The 18,189-nt window shown below is 38.4% G+C and overlaps 1 protein-coding gene across 6 annotated transcripts; it reads right to left on the bottom strand.

Annotated features, from left to right (window-relative positions):
- Positions 1–921: 921 nt before the first annotated feature.
- Positions 922–17,522, bottom strand: LOC107997823 (caldesmon). 6 transcript variants are annotated; one of them, XM_062075152.1, is made up of 13 exons: positions 17,006–17,511; positions 13,816–14,031; positions 10,351–10,389; positions 8,945–9,169; positions 8,245–8,333; positions 7,816–8,108; positions 4,824–4,862; positions 4,663–4,707; positions 3,941–4,585; positions 3,459–3,528; positions 2,976–3,191; positions 2,210–2,456; positions 922–2,122 (listed from the first exon to the last, which is right to left on the bottom strand). In XM_062075152.1, the coding sequence occupies exons 1-13, from the start codon at positions 17,078–17,080 to the stop codon at positions 1,937–1,939; spliced, it is 2,385 nt and encodes a 794-aa protein (XP_061931136.1). In that variant the 5' UTR covers positions 17,081–17,511; the 3' UTR covers positions 922–1,936. The 6 variants fall into 6 exon arrangements, with proteins under 6 accessions (XP_061931136.1, XP_061931137.1, XP_061931138.1 ...); XM_062075153.1 differs by lacking the exon at positions 13,816–14,031 and having other exon boundaries at positions 17,006–17,522; XM_062075154.1 differs by lacking the exon at positions 8,945–9,169.
- Between the last annotated feature and the right edge of the window lie 667 nt (positions 17,523–18,189).

Here is an 18,189-nt window from a genome sequence, read left to right as displayed (position 1 = left end):
CATCGACGATTCGATGATACAAGTTGCTCTTCCACCAAATGGACGGACAAACGAATCCCTCTTTTTATTGTCGCGACTATGACGTCAATTCTCTCTAATCTCGGCGCTCATTTTCGAAAATTATGATAGTGACGGCAGGCCAACGCACCGTCGTCGCCGGACGATCATCGGTTTCCTGATTACGACCCTCCTGCCTTTTACGAACGATTTCGCCTCGTCGCTTACGGCTTTTCGTTTTGAAAAAAAAATATATAATCATCATTCGAGACCCTATCGATTAAGGATAACATTTTTCTATCTTTTCGTAGCTTCTTTTTTTTTTCTTAAACTTCTCTTCTTTCACGTACTTTCTATATGATAGAATTTTTGAATAATCTAGGGATACGCTCGGCTCGAAAGTTACTAAATAAATAGAGAATATGTTTCTATCGGTCTGTTGGAAAATGGAGAGAAAGAAGATCGAAGAGAAATTGAATTTGCTTGTTTAAGTTGTTATCTTATTAACGGTGTGCGTAATGATATTTATAATATTTTAAAGTTTCTTTTCGATCGTTCACTTTTCGATATTATTTTCGAGCATAGTTATGGAAGAATATGCTGTAGCAAAGGTGGGCGCTGCTGAAACACGTGATCATCGATGTTTTTATTTATCGATTCACCTGGTATTTGTATTAACTACGATGTTACGTAATATTAACCAAGGTTAAGGTATACGCGATTGTTCTTCCTACGAAAGTGACCTTATAATCGTGACATTTACGTTTTTAATATCAACTCGAAAATAATATTAGCGATCAATTTTAGATAAAGGTAAAATATTTAACGAGTTTTTCGATATTTAAAGAAGAAAAATGTATGAGGCGGAATAGATATCGAAACAAGGATAGAGAATATAAATTTACAAATAAATATTCACAAATGTTCGAATGTTAATTACATATTTATTGCTAAAGAAGTGTATATAATCAAAATACGTATTATAGAAATATACAGGAAAGTGCTAAAAGTACGAAAAGTGCAGTGTATCGAGTGTAAGAACAGCGTGATATAATTAATAAATATTTTTTTTCGCTTTTCTTTTTTCTTTTTTTTTTTTTTTTTTTTAGCAACAAGACGCGGAAAGAACTAAACATTGAAAGAAACATCGCATCGTGTAGATTCGTATTTATAAAATTTCATTCAACTTTTCCATTTCCAGCTTAATCGTTCATGAAATTAATAATTTCCTGTATACTCGCTTTCATTTCCAATTATAGCAGGATGTGCATTATTTATACGTTACGTAAGACCTAGTAAACCATTCTCTGGTATCGATTAAGAGAAATAAGTTGGAACTGGACGATGTTGCAAGATAAATTACGTTAAATAAATACATATAACATATATTCTACTTGTATATAACTTGAAAACTTACTAAACAATTTGTTTCTCTAGAAAGAGAAATTGTCTTTTTTTTTTTTCTTTTTTTTCTCGTCAACTTTCTACTTTGTACAAGTTTTGCACAAGACCCATAATGGAATCAACTAAGATAGAAATATAATCGTTCAACGATTAATATTAATAATTGAACGTGTAAGATGATATGAAGGATCCGTTGGAAAGATCGTTTTCGATTTCGTCAAAGCCATGAAATTTTTTTTTCCACAAGTGCAATACGACAAGCGAATCGACAAAAATCGAGATTGAAGCTCGAGATCGATTTTTAGTGAAAAGTAAAAAAAAAATCGTGAGTGAGGGTGCTTTGTGTCTTAATTAAACGACAGATGCGAATGATCGAAATGTGATAGAGAGAAACTCGAACGATTCGAAACAGAATACTTTCAACAATGTAGCAAATTATCAAACGTTTCATCCTTTCCTTGTACATATATACGACGTGCGACAACAGTCGCGATTATTTAAAGAGATGCACGAACGATTTCTCGGAGGATTCGTTTTAATCATCTTCGTCGCCCCACACGAAACTTTCCTCTCCGCCCGACGTTGCTTCTTCGGTTTTTGACGATTCCTCCACGCTATTCCCACCGGTCACCGCCTTTCCTTCCGCTCCTTCCGGCTCCTCCACGAAAGGATTCTCCGCCATGTCGCATTCGCATTCCTCGTGCACGTCCTCCTCTTCGATCTTTGGATCATACAAGATACATCATCTCTGATCGCGAGAAAATTTTTTCTTTCGACGTTCAACAAACGACATTCTCCGAATATTTACCTGGGTCTCGTCGTCCGTGATTGGATCGTAGGGCTTCTCCTCCCTATCTTGGTCGGTAATATCGCACGTTATCTCGTCGTCGCGGCAATGATCGATGCTTTTCACTTCCCGATCTTGATCGAGGAAGGTGACGTTCGCCAACCTTTCCTCCTTCTCCTCCTCCTCCCGTGTTTTCTCCAATTGTTCCTCGACCAGCATCCGCTCCTGTTCTGCCAGCAAGGCCGCCGTTTTAGCCTCCTCTAACTTTCTACACAAAGAAAGGATCACTTAGATCGTGTATCGATCGTCTGATCCTACAGTAAATACACGACGAGCTCGAACAATAAATTTCCAAAAATTTCTTTTTTACCCCTTTCATTTATTACAATATGTGAAATTATTATCCAAATCCAGGTAAAATTAAAATATAAACTTCTGGGTGTTCAAAAAATCAAAATAAATGTTGATATAAAATTGGATCACCACTGGTAAAGATATAATTAATAAGATTGCTTGAAATTTGATCATAATTTAAAGAAAAATTTTTATAATTGATGAAATTCCTGATATGTGTAACGAAAAAATTGTAAAATCAACTGATGGAGATGAATGATATATAAATATGCTGATAATGGAGGATATACAGTTGATCCTGTACCTGGTCTTGGATAAAATAAATCTCTTATTAATAACATATTAATAATGATGGTGGTAATAATCAAAATCTATGCTATATCTGGTGACTATACTTTTTTCCATTTTCTTCGAACAAAATTACACCTCTTACCTCTCTTCCTCGAGTATCTTTCGAGTTTCCAAGAGGTCAGCTTCGATCTTCTCCTCCTCGGCCTTTCTCTTCTCCTCGATCTTTTCCTGCTCGATAATCTCGTCGAGATGAGCTACTCGCTCCTGTGCTATTTGCAGCTGCTCCCACGCCTTCGCCTCCTCCATCTCTAGCCTCGCTCGTTCTTCCTCGGCAGCTATTTTCCGCTCCTCTTCGGTCCTGCGGCCGAATCCAGCAAAATTTCGTTATCATTAATCGGCGGATCATCGTCTAATAAATCAGACGGGGACCGATATTTTTGGCAAGCACGCCAAAATCGGTTGGAAGCCAGGATTTTAGGTCACCTGGCCGAGTTCAATGCTAACAAAGCCGATCGAGTTCAGCGTGATGAATGTCGAAATCATTTTCAAACCGTCTCGACCTTTGTTACGCAATATTTTTTTATCATCGATAGGTGCCAACTTTATCATTATTAGGGTTACCCACCTCGCCTGCTCGGCAGCGTTAATAAGGTACTGCTCTATTCTCTTGACCGCCTCCTCCTTCTCTTGCCTCACTGAAACGTGAGAAATCTCTTTCAATGAGAATTACTTATTTATTACCAATTCTGTTATTACCAATATATACATATACGGGATACATATTTCTACGACCGAACAAGGAATCATACACGTTACGAATATCATGCAACGTAAGAGACATTTTGTACGACGTAGATGTGTTTCATGCCTAACTCGTTCGTTATACTTATCCACAAATTCTTTAAATCGACTCTTCCTTCCTTCGATGGGGCGAAATTTATAATAATAATTGAAGTGTTACAACGAATAAATTCACTTCAATGATCATCATGATTAATTCATACTGGTGAATTTTAATAAATAATTACACGAAGTGACTTTATTCGAGGCTTCTTTTCGACTTAATTTTTTTCTTTTATAGCCCGATCCTGCTTCGAAACAACATACCATCCTCAGTCGTTGCCTCCTTCTCATCCGTTTCCTCCTCCGATTCACTTACAGCTTCGTTAACGTCTCGCTTCGATCCCACCTCTTCCACCACTTCCACCGCTTCTCGTTCATTCGTTTCTCGTTCTTCTGGCTCCTCCACCTTTTCCGCATCCTCCGACTCCATTAAGTTTTCTTCCTTCGACTCCACTGCTTTTCCTTTTGTCTCTGAAAGCGATTCGGGTTCGGGTTCGGGTTCGGGTGTTGCTTCTTTCACGGGTTCGGGTTCGGGTGTTGCTTCTTTCGCGGGTTCGGGTTCGGGTGTTGCTTCTTTCGCGGGTTCGGGTTCGGGTTCAGGTTCAGGCGTTGCTTCTTTCGCGGGTTCGGGTTCGGGGGTGGGTTCTTTCGCAGTTTGATTCACGGGTTCCGAGGGTTTCTCTGTCGTTGGCTCCGGTTTCTTCGCAGGATGTTCGGCTCTACCTGGGGATTTAGGCTCTGTCGCGACTTGTGGCTCCTTTGCGGGTTTGGATTGAACCGGCTCCTGTTCGGCCGCTGATTGCGTCACCGAAGGGTGAACTTCCTCCTCCTCCTCCTCGAGAACTTTCTCGCGCCTGGAGTATCTCTTCTCCGCCCTCGATTCCGTTTCTCTACGCGTTTTATCCGTTACTAGACACACGAAACGATCACTTTTTGCTTTTTTACCTAGGAGGATTCGCGATTTCAGGAGATCCTTTTCTTTTTACCTTTCCTCACAGTCGACTCGTCCAAATCGGGTTGCAACGCTCGCGCTAAAATTTGTCAGAGTGATGAATGAAAAGGGAAGAAAGAAAATTGGAGGGAAGTAAGTGAAGAACAAAGGAACGAGTCGAATTAATCGACGATTGTTAGAGAAATTTTTACTGACCCTTCCGCAACTCTCTTTCCGTCATCGGTTGATCTGGAGCTATACATGATGATATGAAACATAAATGTTCGATTAACGATTAATAAAATTTTCCATATAATTTCGTATGTATCTGAAAATGAAACAAAAAAAAAAGAGAGAGAGAGAGATGAATGTAAACGAATGGAACAAAAAGCCATAAGTCAAAAAAAAAAAAAAAAAAGAAAAGAAGTTAGAAATTATTAAACGTTATTGACGCTTTTGTTAATCAACGTAATTTTATCAACAATAATGATAAAAAGCTTCGTAAAAAAAGAATTACATTCAAACATACGATGGTGTGCGACTGAGAATGAATTAGCATATTAGAAGATTTCGAATTTTCATTTCGAAAATATATCGGTGAATATGAAATTATTCCTGAATATTTTTTTTTTTTTTTGGTTTTTTGTTATATTACGATGTAATTTATTATCGCGAGAAAAAAAAAGAAACGATGAATCGAATCCTTGCTCTCGTCTTGCTTCGATTATTTCCTATTATACAAACACGAATGATGAGGGGTGGGGGTAGTGATGGTCGATTAAAAGAAAAGGACACACGGTATATATGTATATATATATACTTAACGTTGATCCACCGCATCTGTCGCTTCGATGAAAACGGGTTCGATATTTCTTTTTGTTACGATTATCGTTAGAATTGCATCATTCGTATGTACAATATTTAAACAATATTGGTTGTGGGAGGATACTCGTCCCTTGTTCCTCGTACACACCCCTTTCAATACGCAAGATTTTACTTTAGCTGCTGCGATATCGTTTTGTACAGTCTTTTTTTCTTAATATCGCTCTTGTTATGATCAATATGATCAATGATTAATCATTTCCTTTCTCAACAACCGAGAAAAGAAGAAGAAGAAGAAGAAAAAAAAAAAAGAAAAAAACCACTCAACCTCGGTCCAGCAGAGAAAAATATAAATCTTGGCCTGATTTTATTATTAAGATCTGCAAAAGCACGTATGATAAGCTTACCTCGAACGCAACGCATATTCACTCGGATAGCCAGCTCCTCTCTAATCTTTCCGATATTTGTGCAAGGAAAACAATTGACGGTGTCGTTTTTTTGTTTTTTTTTCTTTTAATCATCGGACATTGATTTATTTGGATATTTATTTTTTTTTTCTTTTTTTCTTTATCGGACAAGTTTTACGTAATTAGTATATACAGTAAAGGAGTAATTGGTGAATTTCTCGAATCGCGTAGAGTTCGTTTATTTTTTTCTTCCTTTTTTTGTTTTTTTGTTTTTTTTAACTGAAAATCGTATGAACGATTACTCGTAACCGCTGTTAACGTTTTATTTTATTTTATTTCGTTTTTTTTTATTATTATTTTTTTTTTTCAGTCTTTTCGTTATTATCTCGTGCGAAAACCGACACCAAAAGTGTTGTTAATCGATTAGTTCGACCAATTTTCCCTTAACGAAATTCACAATCAGTCGGTTTTTAATCTGTGCGCATTATACATCTCCGTGCGAAAGGTGTTTTTTTTTTTTTTTTATCGATAATTGATTCTCTCGTGGTGAAGTCGTGTTGGTGATCGTTGTGTGCAAGGGGCCCACGCGTGATTGTGTGGATTTTTGTAAATTTGAAAAAAAAAAAAAAAAGAAAAATCGGGGCGATATTTTTAACAACGCGAGCGTCGTCACTCTTCGGCAGCTGCTTCACTCTCATTCTCTTCCTCCTCCTTCCGTTTCATTTTTGTCGGATCCTCGTACAGCTCTGGAACCCGATTCCTCCACCCTTTGCCTGAAACGTTCAAAAAAAAGCCGAACTGGTTCTTCCTCTGCCATTTCTACCCCTATTTACGTGTCCCAGTCATCTGGTTCTGCACTTCTCCCCTTCGTGTGAAAAATCTTGCTTTCATCTCAGTTTTCGTTTTTTCCTTTCTTTCTTTCTTTCTTTTTTTTTCCTTTCTTTCTTTTCTTTTCTTTTCTTTTTTTTTTTCTTTTTCTTTTTTTCCGCAACTCGAAATATCCTCGATTGCCGTCAATTGTCGAGAAATCAAACCGTCGAGAGACGAGCAAAACGAAAAAAGTAAACGAAAAAAAGACGAACGAAAAAAAACAACGTCTCACACCTTCGTGTCGCTACGTGTACATATTTTAATTAGACACAGTTTATAACAATAAAATCTGTACATACATACAAAAGAACGAGGAAAAAAAAAAGAGTGTAGAGATGAAGAGGAAACTACGTAACGAACGAGGGAAACGAAAAAAAAAAAAAAAAAAAAAGAAAAAAACAAGAGTAACACAGCACAGCAAAAAAATTATCAGATCAGAGCGAATCCAATGGCAATCCATCCAAAAAAGAGTGGAAAAAAAGAGTAGAAAACCGAGCGGGAAAGAAAAACCAAAAAAAGAAAGGTACACACAACGGCGTCACATGGCCGCTTTTATTTCTCCAAAATTTTCTTCAAGATATATAAAAAAAAATATACGGGAAAGTAATGCCGAATAACATCGCCCTTTTTTTTTTCTTTCTCTTTTCTCACTTTCTTTCGATTTCCACAACAATGTAACGATTAATAATTACATATATATTTTCGATAATTATTCGTCATTCGATCTTTCTCGTAATAACGTGACTATTATTATTTTCACTATCTTCCTTCCTACGTGTTCCGTGTTCGAATAAAAAAATTTCCATTCGTTCTCGATCGTCCGTTCTCGACAAAGATTCGATCAAAAAAAAACTATATATATATATATATCTAGCCGTCCTAAAAGCTTCTTTTCATTTTTCCATCTTGCGTGATTCTAAAAAAAAAATTATAAAATAAATTCTAATGACAAGTATATAATGAAGATGACGCGAAAGAACAATGTTACGTGCGTATAATAAAAAGAGAAATTTTAGAACAGCTGGATAACACGCGCTTCCTCGCGAGTTTATCGGCGATCTGTGTTCGTGTAATCATCGTTTTGTTATCCTCGATGTGTAATTACTCACAGGCGTTAGCCGCCGCCTCGCGGTTCTTGCTGTAGTAACTGAGAAAATTGACATCGTTTTTGATGTCGGACGGGCGCAAGTCGGCGACCTTGAAGTAGGGTTTCCTGATCGAGTGTGGCTTGCCGGCGACATACTTAACACACGCCAGATTACCAAAGTTACCTCGATCGGGTACCTCGTACCACGAGATCGGCTCTATCGTGTCCTTCTTCGTGTTGTGCTTGCCCGAGATAAGTCGGCGGACGTAGTCCCCGCTGCGCATGCGTTCCGGCACTATTTCTTCGGCGAAGTCGCTAGAAAAAGTCGTTTCGCATTACCGAGCGTTACTGGGCGAATGTGGATGGATATAATCGGGTGGGGGGAGACGGAGAGAAAGAACGGCCGCGTTTTGTTCGCGTTTTCTCAAGCGAATAATACGGTTAAATATACCTTGCCACGGCTCGTGGGACGAAGATGTGTACTCGTCGGAGAAGGGAATCCACTCTCGCACGTATTTCCCTCGCCTCGTCGTCGAAGTACTGTGAAGAGAGATACGTAAAATATACGTGCGAAGGTTCTCGCTCTGTTTCTGAGACAGGAATTAGTATTAGCCAATAACAACGATCGTTTCGTTATTCGGTTAAATCGATCGAAAAAGAAAAAGTATAATCGCGGCGTTACAAGATGGGACAAATTTACAAATTTCAATAATTTTAGACATGCTTCGAGTGATCGAGACAAATTCTCAATCGATAATATAATATTACATATATCTATGTATATATATATATATATGTATATATATATATATACGACTCGATGACAAATATATATGGTAAAAATATAAAAAATGCTTGTCCGTGTAAAAAAGACGACGCGATTCCGCCGAACGATGATGCCAGATGTCGTCGAAGAAACAACGGGTTGTAATCGTGAAGAGATGCGACGAATGATTCGATGATTCGGACGTGTCTCGACGACATGGATGATGGTGATGATGATAATGACGATGATGATGATGACGACGGTGACGACACTCGTGTTTAATGGCCGTGAACGATGCGATTGTTTTTCCTCTCTCTCTTTTTTTTTCTTTTTTTTCTTTGCGTCGAAACAGAGATATCGGAGGAGATATCTTAGGCAGACTTACGATGTGATCCTTCGATTGAAGATACTTTTCCACGTAGGATTCGGTGGACGGTCTTGTCAGGCTGCGTATCCTGTTGAGCTCGGCTGCAAGGACGCTTGGACGTACGCGCGAGTGAACTCTTATCGGTATCAGGGTGCCGCCATAGTACACAGTATGATACGGGATGTGGATTACAGTGACGAGCCGTTTATGAGCCACGTATGGCATGCGGGGAATGCTTCTCAACTAGAGGCACGAACTCTGCTTTACTAATTCGTCGACTAATCGTTACGCTCCCAGCGGCATCAGCGACAATTAGCTTCGGCCAAGCTCCTATCAAGCATTTGCGCATTTCTCTCCCATTCTCTCTATCTCTTTTTCTCTCGTCTCCTTTTTTCTCTTTCCCCCGTCATTCTTCATTGATATCGGATTCATTCGCGATGGTAATCGATTAATAGCAATTTGAAGCAGTAATTTAGCGATCTCTTTCTCTCTTTCGCCATTCATTCTCATGCTAATGGATTTATTCGATTATACGAATCAATTTGTGCAGTATTTTAGTAATCTACGATCCTCTTTCTCTCCCTTCGAATTTATTCAGCAGTGGCAATGATTACGTCGATTAATAGCAATTTGAAGCAGTACTTTAGCGATCTCTTTCTCTCTTTCGCCATTCATTCTCATGGTAAATGGATTTATTCTAGGAGTGATATTTGCGATAATGTTCGATAGACGTTATATCAATCATCAATGATTAGATATTAATTTAATTAACAATGAATCATTCTTTCCTTCCTTTCGCATTTCCTTCGCCATTCATTCATTCATTGACGTTGAGATGCGATTAGAAACGATAAGTAGAAATTAACGCTAATGATCAATCGTGATTGCAATCGTGAAACAGTGTTCCAGTAATTTGAGCAAAGAAAATCGGATTAGATTTATTACGTTCAATCGTTGTGATCGTAATTTGCAACAGTGCTTTGCCAATCTACGATCTCTCTAATCATCCTCTCTGATCATTTGTTTCTCCTCCTTTGCCTTTCTTTCCACCACTCATTCCCTCACCGATTTCGAAGCTAATTAGCAGCTAAAGCGATCGATTAGATGTTGCGCTAATGATCGTCGTGTTCAACGTTTCCACGATGCAATTTCCATGATATTATGGATGATTTGCGAAAATGCGGTCGACGATGCGGTTTAGTTTAATGAAGAAATGGAATAAGCAGAAAAGCGTCGTACTGTTTTAAAAAAAGAAAAAAAAAAAAAAGAAGAGAAATCTTGCGGTGAGAATCGATCGATTTGCAAAAATCGAGCGTGTCATTGTTAAAATTTTGCTTCTGCCGTACTTTTTGCGATTCAAGCGAGCTATTATTATATATATTTTTTTTCTGTTCTCCATTTGCTTGCAACTCCATGCTACTTACCTGAAGAATCGTAGAGATCGGTAAGGTAATCGGTCGATCCTGCGCTCCGGTTTTTCGTCGTATTTACAGAGTTTTGTGTGCGATTTTCGTTTCGAATCGATTTTCGACGATATTGGATGCGATCCGACGGCGGCGATTGGGACGAGGAGTCACAGTGGGAAGCAGAATAAATAGAAAGAAGAAGAACAACACCCGGTTAGTAATGTTCGCAATACAGTATCCTTTTCTGCACTCTTTTTTTATTTTTTATTTTTATTCATTTTTTTATTTTTTTATTTTTTTTTTTTTACGCACCACTTTATTCATTCCCTCTATTTCCTTCGTTTACACACGCGCGTGTTATAGAATTTGGCGACCGTCGGTCGAAATCGTTCGTGTGCGAGACTGATCGATCGAATGCGCGTTTCTGATTAATTGAGATCGGAGAGAAAGAAAAAAGCAAGGAAAAGTGTACCTTGGGCCAAGAGAAAAAAAGAAAAAAAAAAAAAGGTGACGACGAATAAATTTTCAACGGATCCGCGGAACAAAAGGAATTTGTTGGCCGATTGTCGCGTTGTGTGTCTATCGAGATTGGTTTCAGATGTTAGTCACGATTAACAGTTTGGTACACAGAAAAGTGAACGCACGCACTTTTTTTTTTTATTGTTCGAGTAGTGATCAATATGTCCGATGTTCGATGTCCGATAAATTGCAAAGATACTTGTAATGCGTTCTCTTTTATTAATTCACACTGTCGTTACACGCACGCACACGCGCGCACACACACACACACACGCTGAAGGAAACGAAATATATGCTGGCACACGGATAATATAAATAAAATCATTGGTTCGAAAGCGAAAAGAAAAAGAAGAAGAAGAAGAAGAAAAAAAGAAGAAACACTCCCACAAGTACAATCGATAAAGATAATAAAATTGCTAAAACAAGTAGAGCGTACTTCCAAATTTGTTATTTGTATCGTTCGTGTAACAAATACATATTTTTTAATATCCAATACATCGTTTATAATTTAACAACTGCCAATGATTAATCAATTTCAAAATATCCAAGTATGCATGATGATTAATTTTCATCGCGCAATTACAAATTTGATTAATGATAGAACAGCGCGTTCCAACCTTTCTCAACTCGCAACCCTCCCCTTTTTTCCATTATCTTCGATTCAGAACGAACAGGCCACGACTAGTTTTGAAAACTCTCCTTTTCAAATTTCCAGCAAGACACGAATATGAGAAGGCGAGTGAAAAGGACGGAGTCGCGGCTCGAAAGGTTGGGAACCACTGCGTTTTCTCGGCGCAGAGAAAACCGCGACGACCGTACACCGTTGTAGAAAAGATACAAGAAGGCAGAAAGAAAAAGCTCGTCTCCTTAGAGTTTCGATCGAGCGAGAGAAAAACAGGAAGAACGGGTCCGTCGTTCCGTTGCTCCACGGTCGGAAGATGGAGGCTGCTCGATCGAGATGGCGGAGGTCGGTCGGGAGTTTAGACACGGTAGGAGAAATGGCGGTAAGTGGTGCCGCCTGGCAAACGGCCGGAAGTGTGGGACTCGTAGGAGGAATGATAGCTTCCAGGAGCGCCGCCACTCGATGTCCTGGTCGATCTCTCGGTCGAGTACGATCCGTAGGGGCCGCTCTCCCTCTTGTAGACGCTCTCCTCGCTGTAGCTAGACTTGTGCGGGCGGCGACTGTACGGATCCGTGGAGGAGGAGGAAGACGACGAGCTGGTGTTGGTGTAGGCATAGCTGTACTGCTCTTGAGCAGACCTCACCCCGACTTCCGGATAGTCACGGACCACGTAATGCCGAGGCGTCTATAGATTCGGGTTACACAAGGTCAACAATGTGGAGAACAGAGGCCTTCCCGGAGAACAGAACTCGATTTCTTTCCATTTCTCGAAAATTCAAAACCGCACTCTTCTCTTCGTACAATCTCTTTCTATATATATACATATATCTTATATATTTATATATATATATAGGTATAATTTCGATCGATTTAATTTGCCAAGTTTTCGTTCGCTCTGCTCTCCGTCTTTTGGAATAACGTATATTGGAAAAGGGGACATTGTGTGTCGGGTCGTGAAAAATAAGAAAGAATTTTTAATTTCTTGCGAATTATCGTAATCATGAAATCATCAATGCGTAATCAGGTTGGAAAATTTTTAAAATCGTTTCATACACGTTCGACGAATAGTACGACGCGAGAATAACAGTTCGCGAAACTTGGAATTATCGTGATACACCTTGTACTTCGTCTGACTCATTTTCGATTGAAATTATCGAAAGAAAAACGATATTTCGACATTTTGCCGGGTTCGATTTATTTTAAATTAAATTCAGACGGATACAAACGAAGTAGAATGGATTCTTTCTTTTTTTTTTTTGAAAGGCAATAATTAGCACGAATATACTTAAGGTTTTTAATCACTTGATGTTAAGTTGAGGGGAAAGAAGAAAGTAAAGAGGAGGATCGCCAAGATAAGATCTCGCCATTTAATGTATATTCGATATCTATCTGTAGACACACAACGTGCGGGCCAATTATAAACGTAGAGCGGTACACGTATGCATTAATAATGTCTCCTTGCCGAGATATTCAGGACACTCTAGAGTGCAACGTTGAGCAACTTGAATCAAGCCAACTTGCCAAGAAACACATACATAACGTGACGCGATAGTGTATGTGTATATAGTTATGTTTGTGTTCTTTGCTCATATGCACCGGTGCATCTCGGTGTCTCGTTTCGGCCATTAGTTTTCGACCTAAAAACTTTGTTCACTTTGCCCCTTCGATCTTGCTCAAGCATCGATTCTTCCTTGGAAAATCGAGCCTTCCTAATTATAGATATACGGGTCGAGCAAAAACTTTCTATTCGCCTAAAATAATAAACTCGGAACGAAATTAAACGCGGTTAAACGCACGATTTCTAAAAATCGAGACGATCATTCACGATTTCGAATAAAATTGTTATAATAAAAAATAGGGATTATTGCAATTCATTCCCTTCTATTTATTTTATTGTAAACGGATAAAATTTGAAAAAATATTAATCAATTGTATCTACTTACGAATCTCTCGAGAAATCTTTCGTTAAATCGTCCGATTAATTATTCAAAGGATCAATAAAGTCAATCTCCAATCCTGACAAGTGTTCGTATTATATTCCAGCTAAATTGTAAATTCTGAATAAGGAGGAAAGACATGAAAATTGTTTATCAGTCGTTTATCGAAATCCGTCCGTCTTTTCTTTTCACGAGACGTAATATTCCGTTAGTAAGCAGTTCCAGTTCGTTCGCGGGTTATCCTTAAAATCGGTACCAAGATGGCGTTTGGAGCGCCATCAGTATCTTGGTATGACCACTGGCCGGTAAAGCGACGTGTCTGTTGGTAGTCTGTGGCCTGGAAAGCACCCCTTTCCCGAAAACGTGTCCTTTCCTCGCCAATTCGGCTGCGGCATCCAAACTGACCTTCGACACCGCACCACCTGCCACCAATTGACGAGCATGATCCTCTTTCGAGGGGTTCTTCCCACGCACCACACCCTCCTTATCCCTCAGGGTGACGTATTGGTAAAATTCCTTTTTAGGATCCTGTTTCTTACGACCCCAAACCGTGAATGGTTCCGGTACCAAGGATGGTCGTGGGACAAACGGCACTTTTTCCCAGGGGAAGTAGTCCTGTTTCTGTAAATTTCATCATCATCGTTCGTGATGCGTTTTCTGCCCCATTCATATTCTTCCTCTCGATCATCAATTGTTTTTCAGAATTATTATATTGTTATTATTATTATTATTATTATTGTTATTGTTATTGTTATTTTTATTTCCTTTCGCCGAGCTTCGATCAGAAACTTGATCCCTTTTGATTCGTCTTCACTTCCACACCATCATTCTTCCATTATTATTGCGACACTACACATATATATATGTATATATTTATATATATTTACTTATATATCGATCGTAGCAACCCGAGTTAAAATGACGAATCTTAAATTATTCAATGATCGTGCCACCGCCATTCCGGTTACTGCGGACGAATATAGAATTGGATAAGGAAAATACAAACGTCGTCCTTTTCTTCCCCGATGATTCCTCGCTATTTTATATTCTCGATTATTTTCTGCCACGGTTATAGCGCGTAGCGTGTTTCTCATCCTCGCGTAAAAATAGACGAAAGCAACAGTGAATGGTATACAAGGAACGCAACACCGGCGCCCTCGTGCTCGCCTCCGCACATTCCGAATTGTTGAGCGAGATTTTTTTAAGGCGGATCCCTCCTTACGCTTGCTCCCCCGATATAATATCGCATATTGTCGTAGATTTTTCCTTCTCTTCTGTTTCCAAACACGTCGTTGAGCGTTCAGCTTGTCTCTCTCTTTTTATTTTTTTCAATATTTTCATTATTGTTCTATTTTAAAAACATTTTTATCTCTATCTTAATTATCGATTCCCATCAAAGCTCGCTAATCTTTCTATCTCGTCTCCCATAAAATTGTCCATATAATCTCGTTCAGATAATGTACGTGTAAAAAAAAAAAAAAAAAAAAATTAGAAAATTCTCTTTCTCCTTCCATTTTGTCCAAGGTGGGACGACAAAAATAGAAGGAAATTGCATTATCGATCTAAATGTTTCGAAATGTTTCGAGGAACAATAATCCGAGAAACACGAAGCTTTTGCGACATGTAGGTTACAAAAGCAAATATGGCCAGTGAGAAAATCACATATGAATTTCCGTGACGAATTTTAGCTCCCTTAGTGGTGGGAGTCAACATCGTTGGTCTACGTCGTGAGTCTAAATTAGGGCAGAGTAACGCAACACCGATGCTCGCAGAATCCCCTCTACTGAAACGAAGAAATACGGAAAGTATCTTAATAACATATCTTTGACCACCGAATCGCTCTTTCCTTCCCTGGTGTGAGTGCGCGTGTCGTTACATCCCTCTCTCTTTCTCCTTCGAATCGTTCGAGATGCTCCCGCTCTCTCTTTTTCTCTCGAGAGCTCTCTTTCAAAACATGGTTAGAATCGTTGGGAAGTAAAGGTATTCGGGTCAGCTCTTAACGATGCCATTGATCCATGATCAACCGATGGAGAATCGGTCTCGATCGATCCAAATTTGCGTTGTCACGGTTGAGTTGAAAAATTCTCTCCTCTCGAAAAATTTGACTAATTTTCCTCGATTTCCTTTATTTTCTTCGCTTCGAATTTGTAAAAAAGTTCGTTTCTTCGTTCATTTTTCTTTATTACTCATTTATTACTTTTTTTTTTCTAAATTAATCTTTCGTCATAGAACAGACTACGTGGAAGTTTGAAATACATTTTTTGCTGCTCACGAATCCAAAATTTGCCGGGTCAGTATGATATCTAAGTTTAACGCGACAGAGTCCCGGAAAATGGCTGCAACGCTATGAATAGTCGTTTCTCTAATTCCTTTGCCCTCGAATCGCTGCTTTATACGAATTCTCGAATATTTCGTTTTCGAAGATGAAAATATCGTTTAATATTTGTATAAACGTGAAACACGTTAAAATTCGAGTATTGATTTGCAAATTAAAAGTTCAAGAAGGCTTAAAAATAATAAAAACAAAGAAAGAAAGAAAGAAAAAAATTATCTTTAATCTAGCGATCATTTTTACGAATGCGATCGCTCGTATCTTATTGAAATAAATTCCATCTGTTTAAAACAATAATTCCTATCCCAATTAATTCCCAATTATTTACACAAACGAATACACGAAGCATACAGTTGGTAGAATAAATAATAAAATCTTGGTTACATTGGGAGATATAACACATACATATGTGTACAAGTGCATACAAAACACAGAGGATGTTGTCGAAAACAAATCATTCAACAGGTATCTTTCTTTTTTTTTTTTTCCCGTCCGTTTAATTCGTCCGGGTGACTCGTGTCAGAGCTTATTATCAGATGCAGGTACAAATTAATTCCGTAAACTGGAGGTTATTACTGCGCAGTCGTATATCTGGCTTAACTCTCGTAATTGATACTCGACGGCATACTCGATACTCCGTGCTGTTAAATGTGCACGTTAATTGAAATTTAGGCTTGTGCTAAGTACGATCGACTCGTACCGAACAAAGTATTCGTTTCATTTTTCGGGAGACACCGAGTGCATGTATCAAGAATTGAGAAAAACTTGTCAAAGAGCAATTGTAGCAACAGTGACAACATTGGTAAATGAATAATAATGGCCGGAATACAGTGTGGAAGTAGAGACTTCGAAATGCATCGAATTCGATCCATCGACAGCGATACAACGTTCCGTATTTCCGTTGATACACCGTGGCTGTCGTTGATCGATTTCGTGAACGAAATAAAAAGGGTAATCAAGGAGTGTCGTTGTATTCTCGATCGTGAACGAGCCAACGTCTCGCCATTTGACAAATCGTCGTTAAGGTTAGAAATCAAGACGCGAAATAGGAAGGAAAAAGTATGGAAACTTGGATGGAGAATTTGAAAGGAGAAGCGAAACGTCGGCTCTTGGATCGATTAAAATCCGTACAACAAGGTTGTCTCGGTTAAAGTGTTCCCGTGTCATACTTGACGCTTTTATTCGACGTTAGTGCCATCCAGCAAAAAAACATTATTAAGACATACTTCATCCCGCTCTGTTGGCAATCCCATGTATACTGACCGTGATGGAGTAAGACGAGACTAAAGGCCGTGAGTAGGGTCGTCGAGTTGTGTAGAAGTCGCTCTCGTAAACCATTTTTGCCTTTTCACTTCGTTCTCCTTTTTTTCGGTTGATAATTCGGTTGATGAATTCGTTCGTCGGTGCTACCTTATTGAACTTGTCGCTCGATAAACGTATTTGGTCGTTGCACGTACGACTGATACTCGCTATCTGTCGTAAAATGTTAACGTGGGCACCAGTATGAAAGATCCGCTATTGCGGCCACGATGAAGGTTCGTACGATTCTACTCGTTCGACCAGACGCTTCTTCGTCTTCCACTACGGATCGTTTCACCCCACTTCGCGCAGTCTTTTTCTTTTCCACCGTACATACGTACGAGGGAGCGCATTTTACGTACGTGTCGCGTCTTCTCCTCAGAAGATTCTCGCGGTCGCCACTTCGATTGCGTCATTTTCAGCACACGGCCTGATGCATCGAAAGAAATAGAATTGTGTTAAGGTTGCAACTGGCAACTCTCTTTCAACGCTCTCTCCCACGTTTCTTCCTTCTCCTTCTTATTTACTCTTTCTTTCTCTTTCTTTCTTTCATGTTTTATTTATATATATATATATATCTTTTTATCTTATCTTTTTGTCTTTTGTCTTCTTTCGTTTTATTATTTCACATTTAAACGTCGATAAATAAAATGATACGCGTTGAGAAAAATTATTCATAAAATCTGCGAATATGTTTCTTTTATTTTCGTTTGAACGATATTTTCACTTGATGTACATTATGTAAAAATAGTAGTTATTAATATCTACATTTTATTACTAGTTTACTATTTTTATACGAATGACACGAAATTAGATATTCAATGTCATGTTTGTTTATTTAATCATACATTATATCCGTGATTGTGCTTATATTACATCAGATATTACATTGGCAATTAGCCATCATTTTGCACTAAATCTGTATGGTTGTTGGATCAAATTCTAATTTTTTATAAAAAAACTATTTATTTATTTATAACAACTGTCTTTTATTCGAATAAAATCTGCTCTAGTCTTGAATAGTTAGGAAACAATCTTAAATTACTTCTCAGAGTTTAAATTTTAGTTTCAGATTTCAAAAATTAAAGAATTTAATCTAAAAAATCTCTGTTCCAAAAATATATTTATGAAATCAGAAATTTTTTGCA

This window comes from Apis cerana, linkage group LG5, assembly GCF_029169275.1.
Source record: "Apis cerana isolate GH-2021 linkage group LG5, AcerK_1.0, whole genome shotgun sequence".
In the NCBI taxonomy this organism is placed as follows: Eukaryota; Metazoa; Arthropoda; class Insecta; order Hymenoptera; family Apidae; genus Apis; species Apis cerana.
The sequence above is the reverse complement of the archived record's forward strand: the minus strand, read 5'-3'. Positions and strand labels throughout refer to the sequence as shown.

What these genes read in the sequence shown, in the direction of transcription:
- LOC107997823 (XM_062075152.1), bottom strand. Translation starts at nt 17,080, where the DNA reads ATGGTTTACGAGAGCGACTTCTACACAACTCGACGACCCTACTCACGG. An exon ending in CAGGTGGTGCGGTGTCGAAG is followed by an intron (nt 10,390 to 13,815) that starts GTCAGTTTGGAT and finishes ACCGGAGCGCAG; the next exon opens with GATCGACCGATTACCTTACC. An exon ending in CGAGGCGGCGGCTAACGCCT is followed by an intron (nt 4,863 to 7,815) that starts GTGAGTAATTAC and finishes CATCATGTATAG; the next exon opens with CTCCAGATCAACCGATGACG.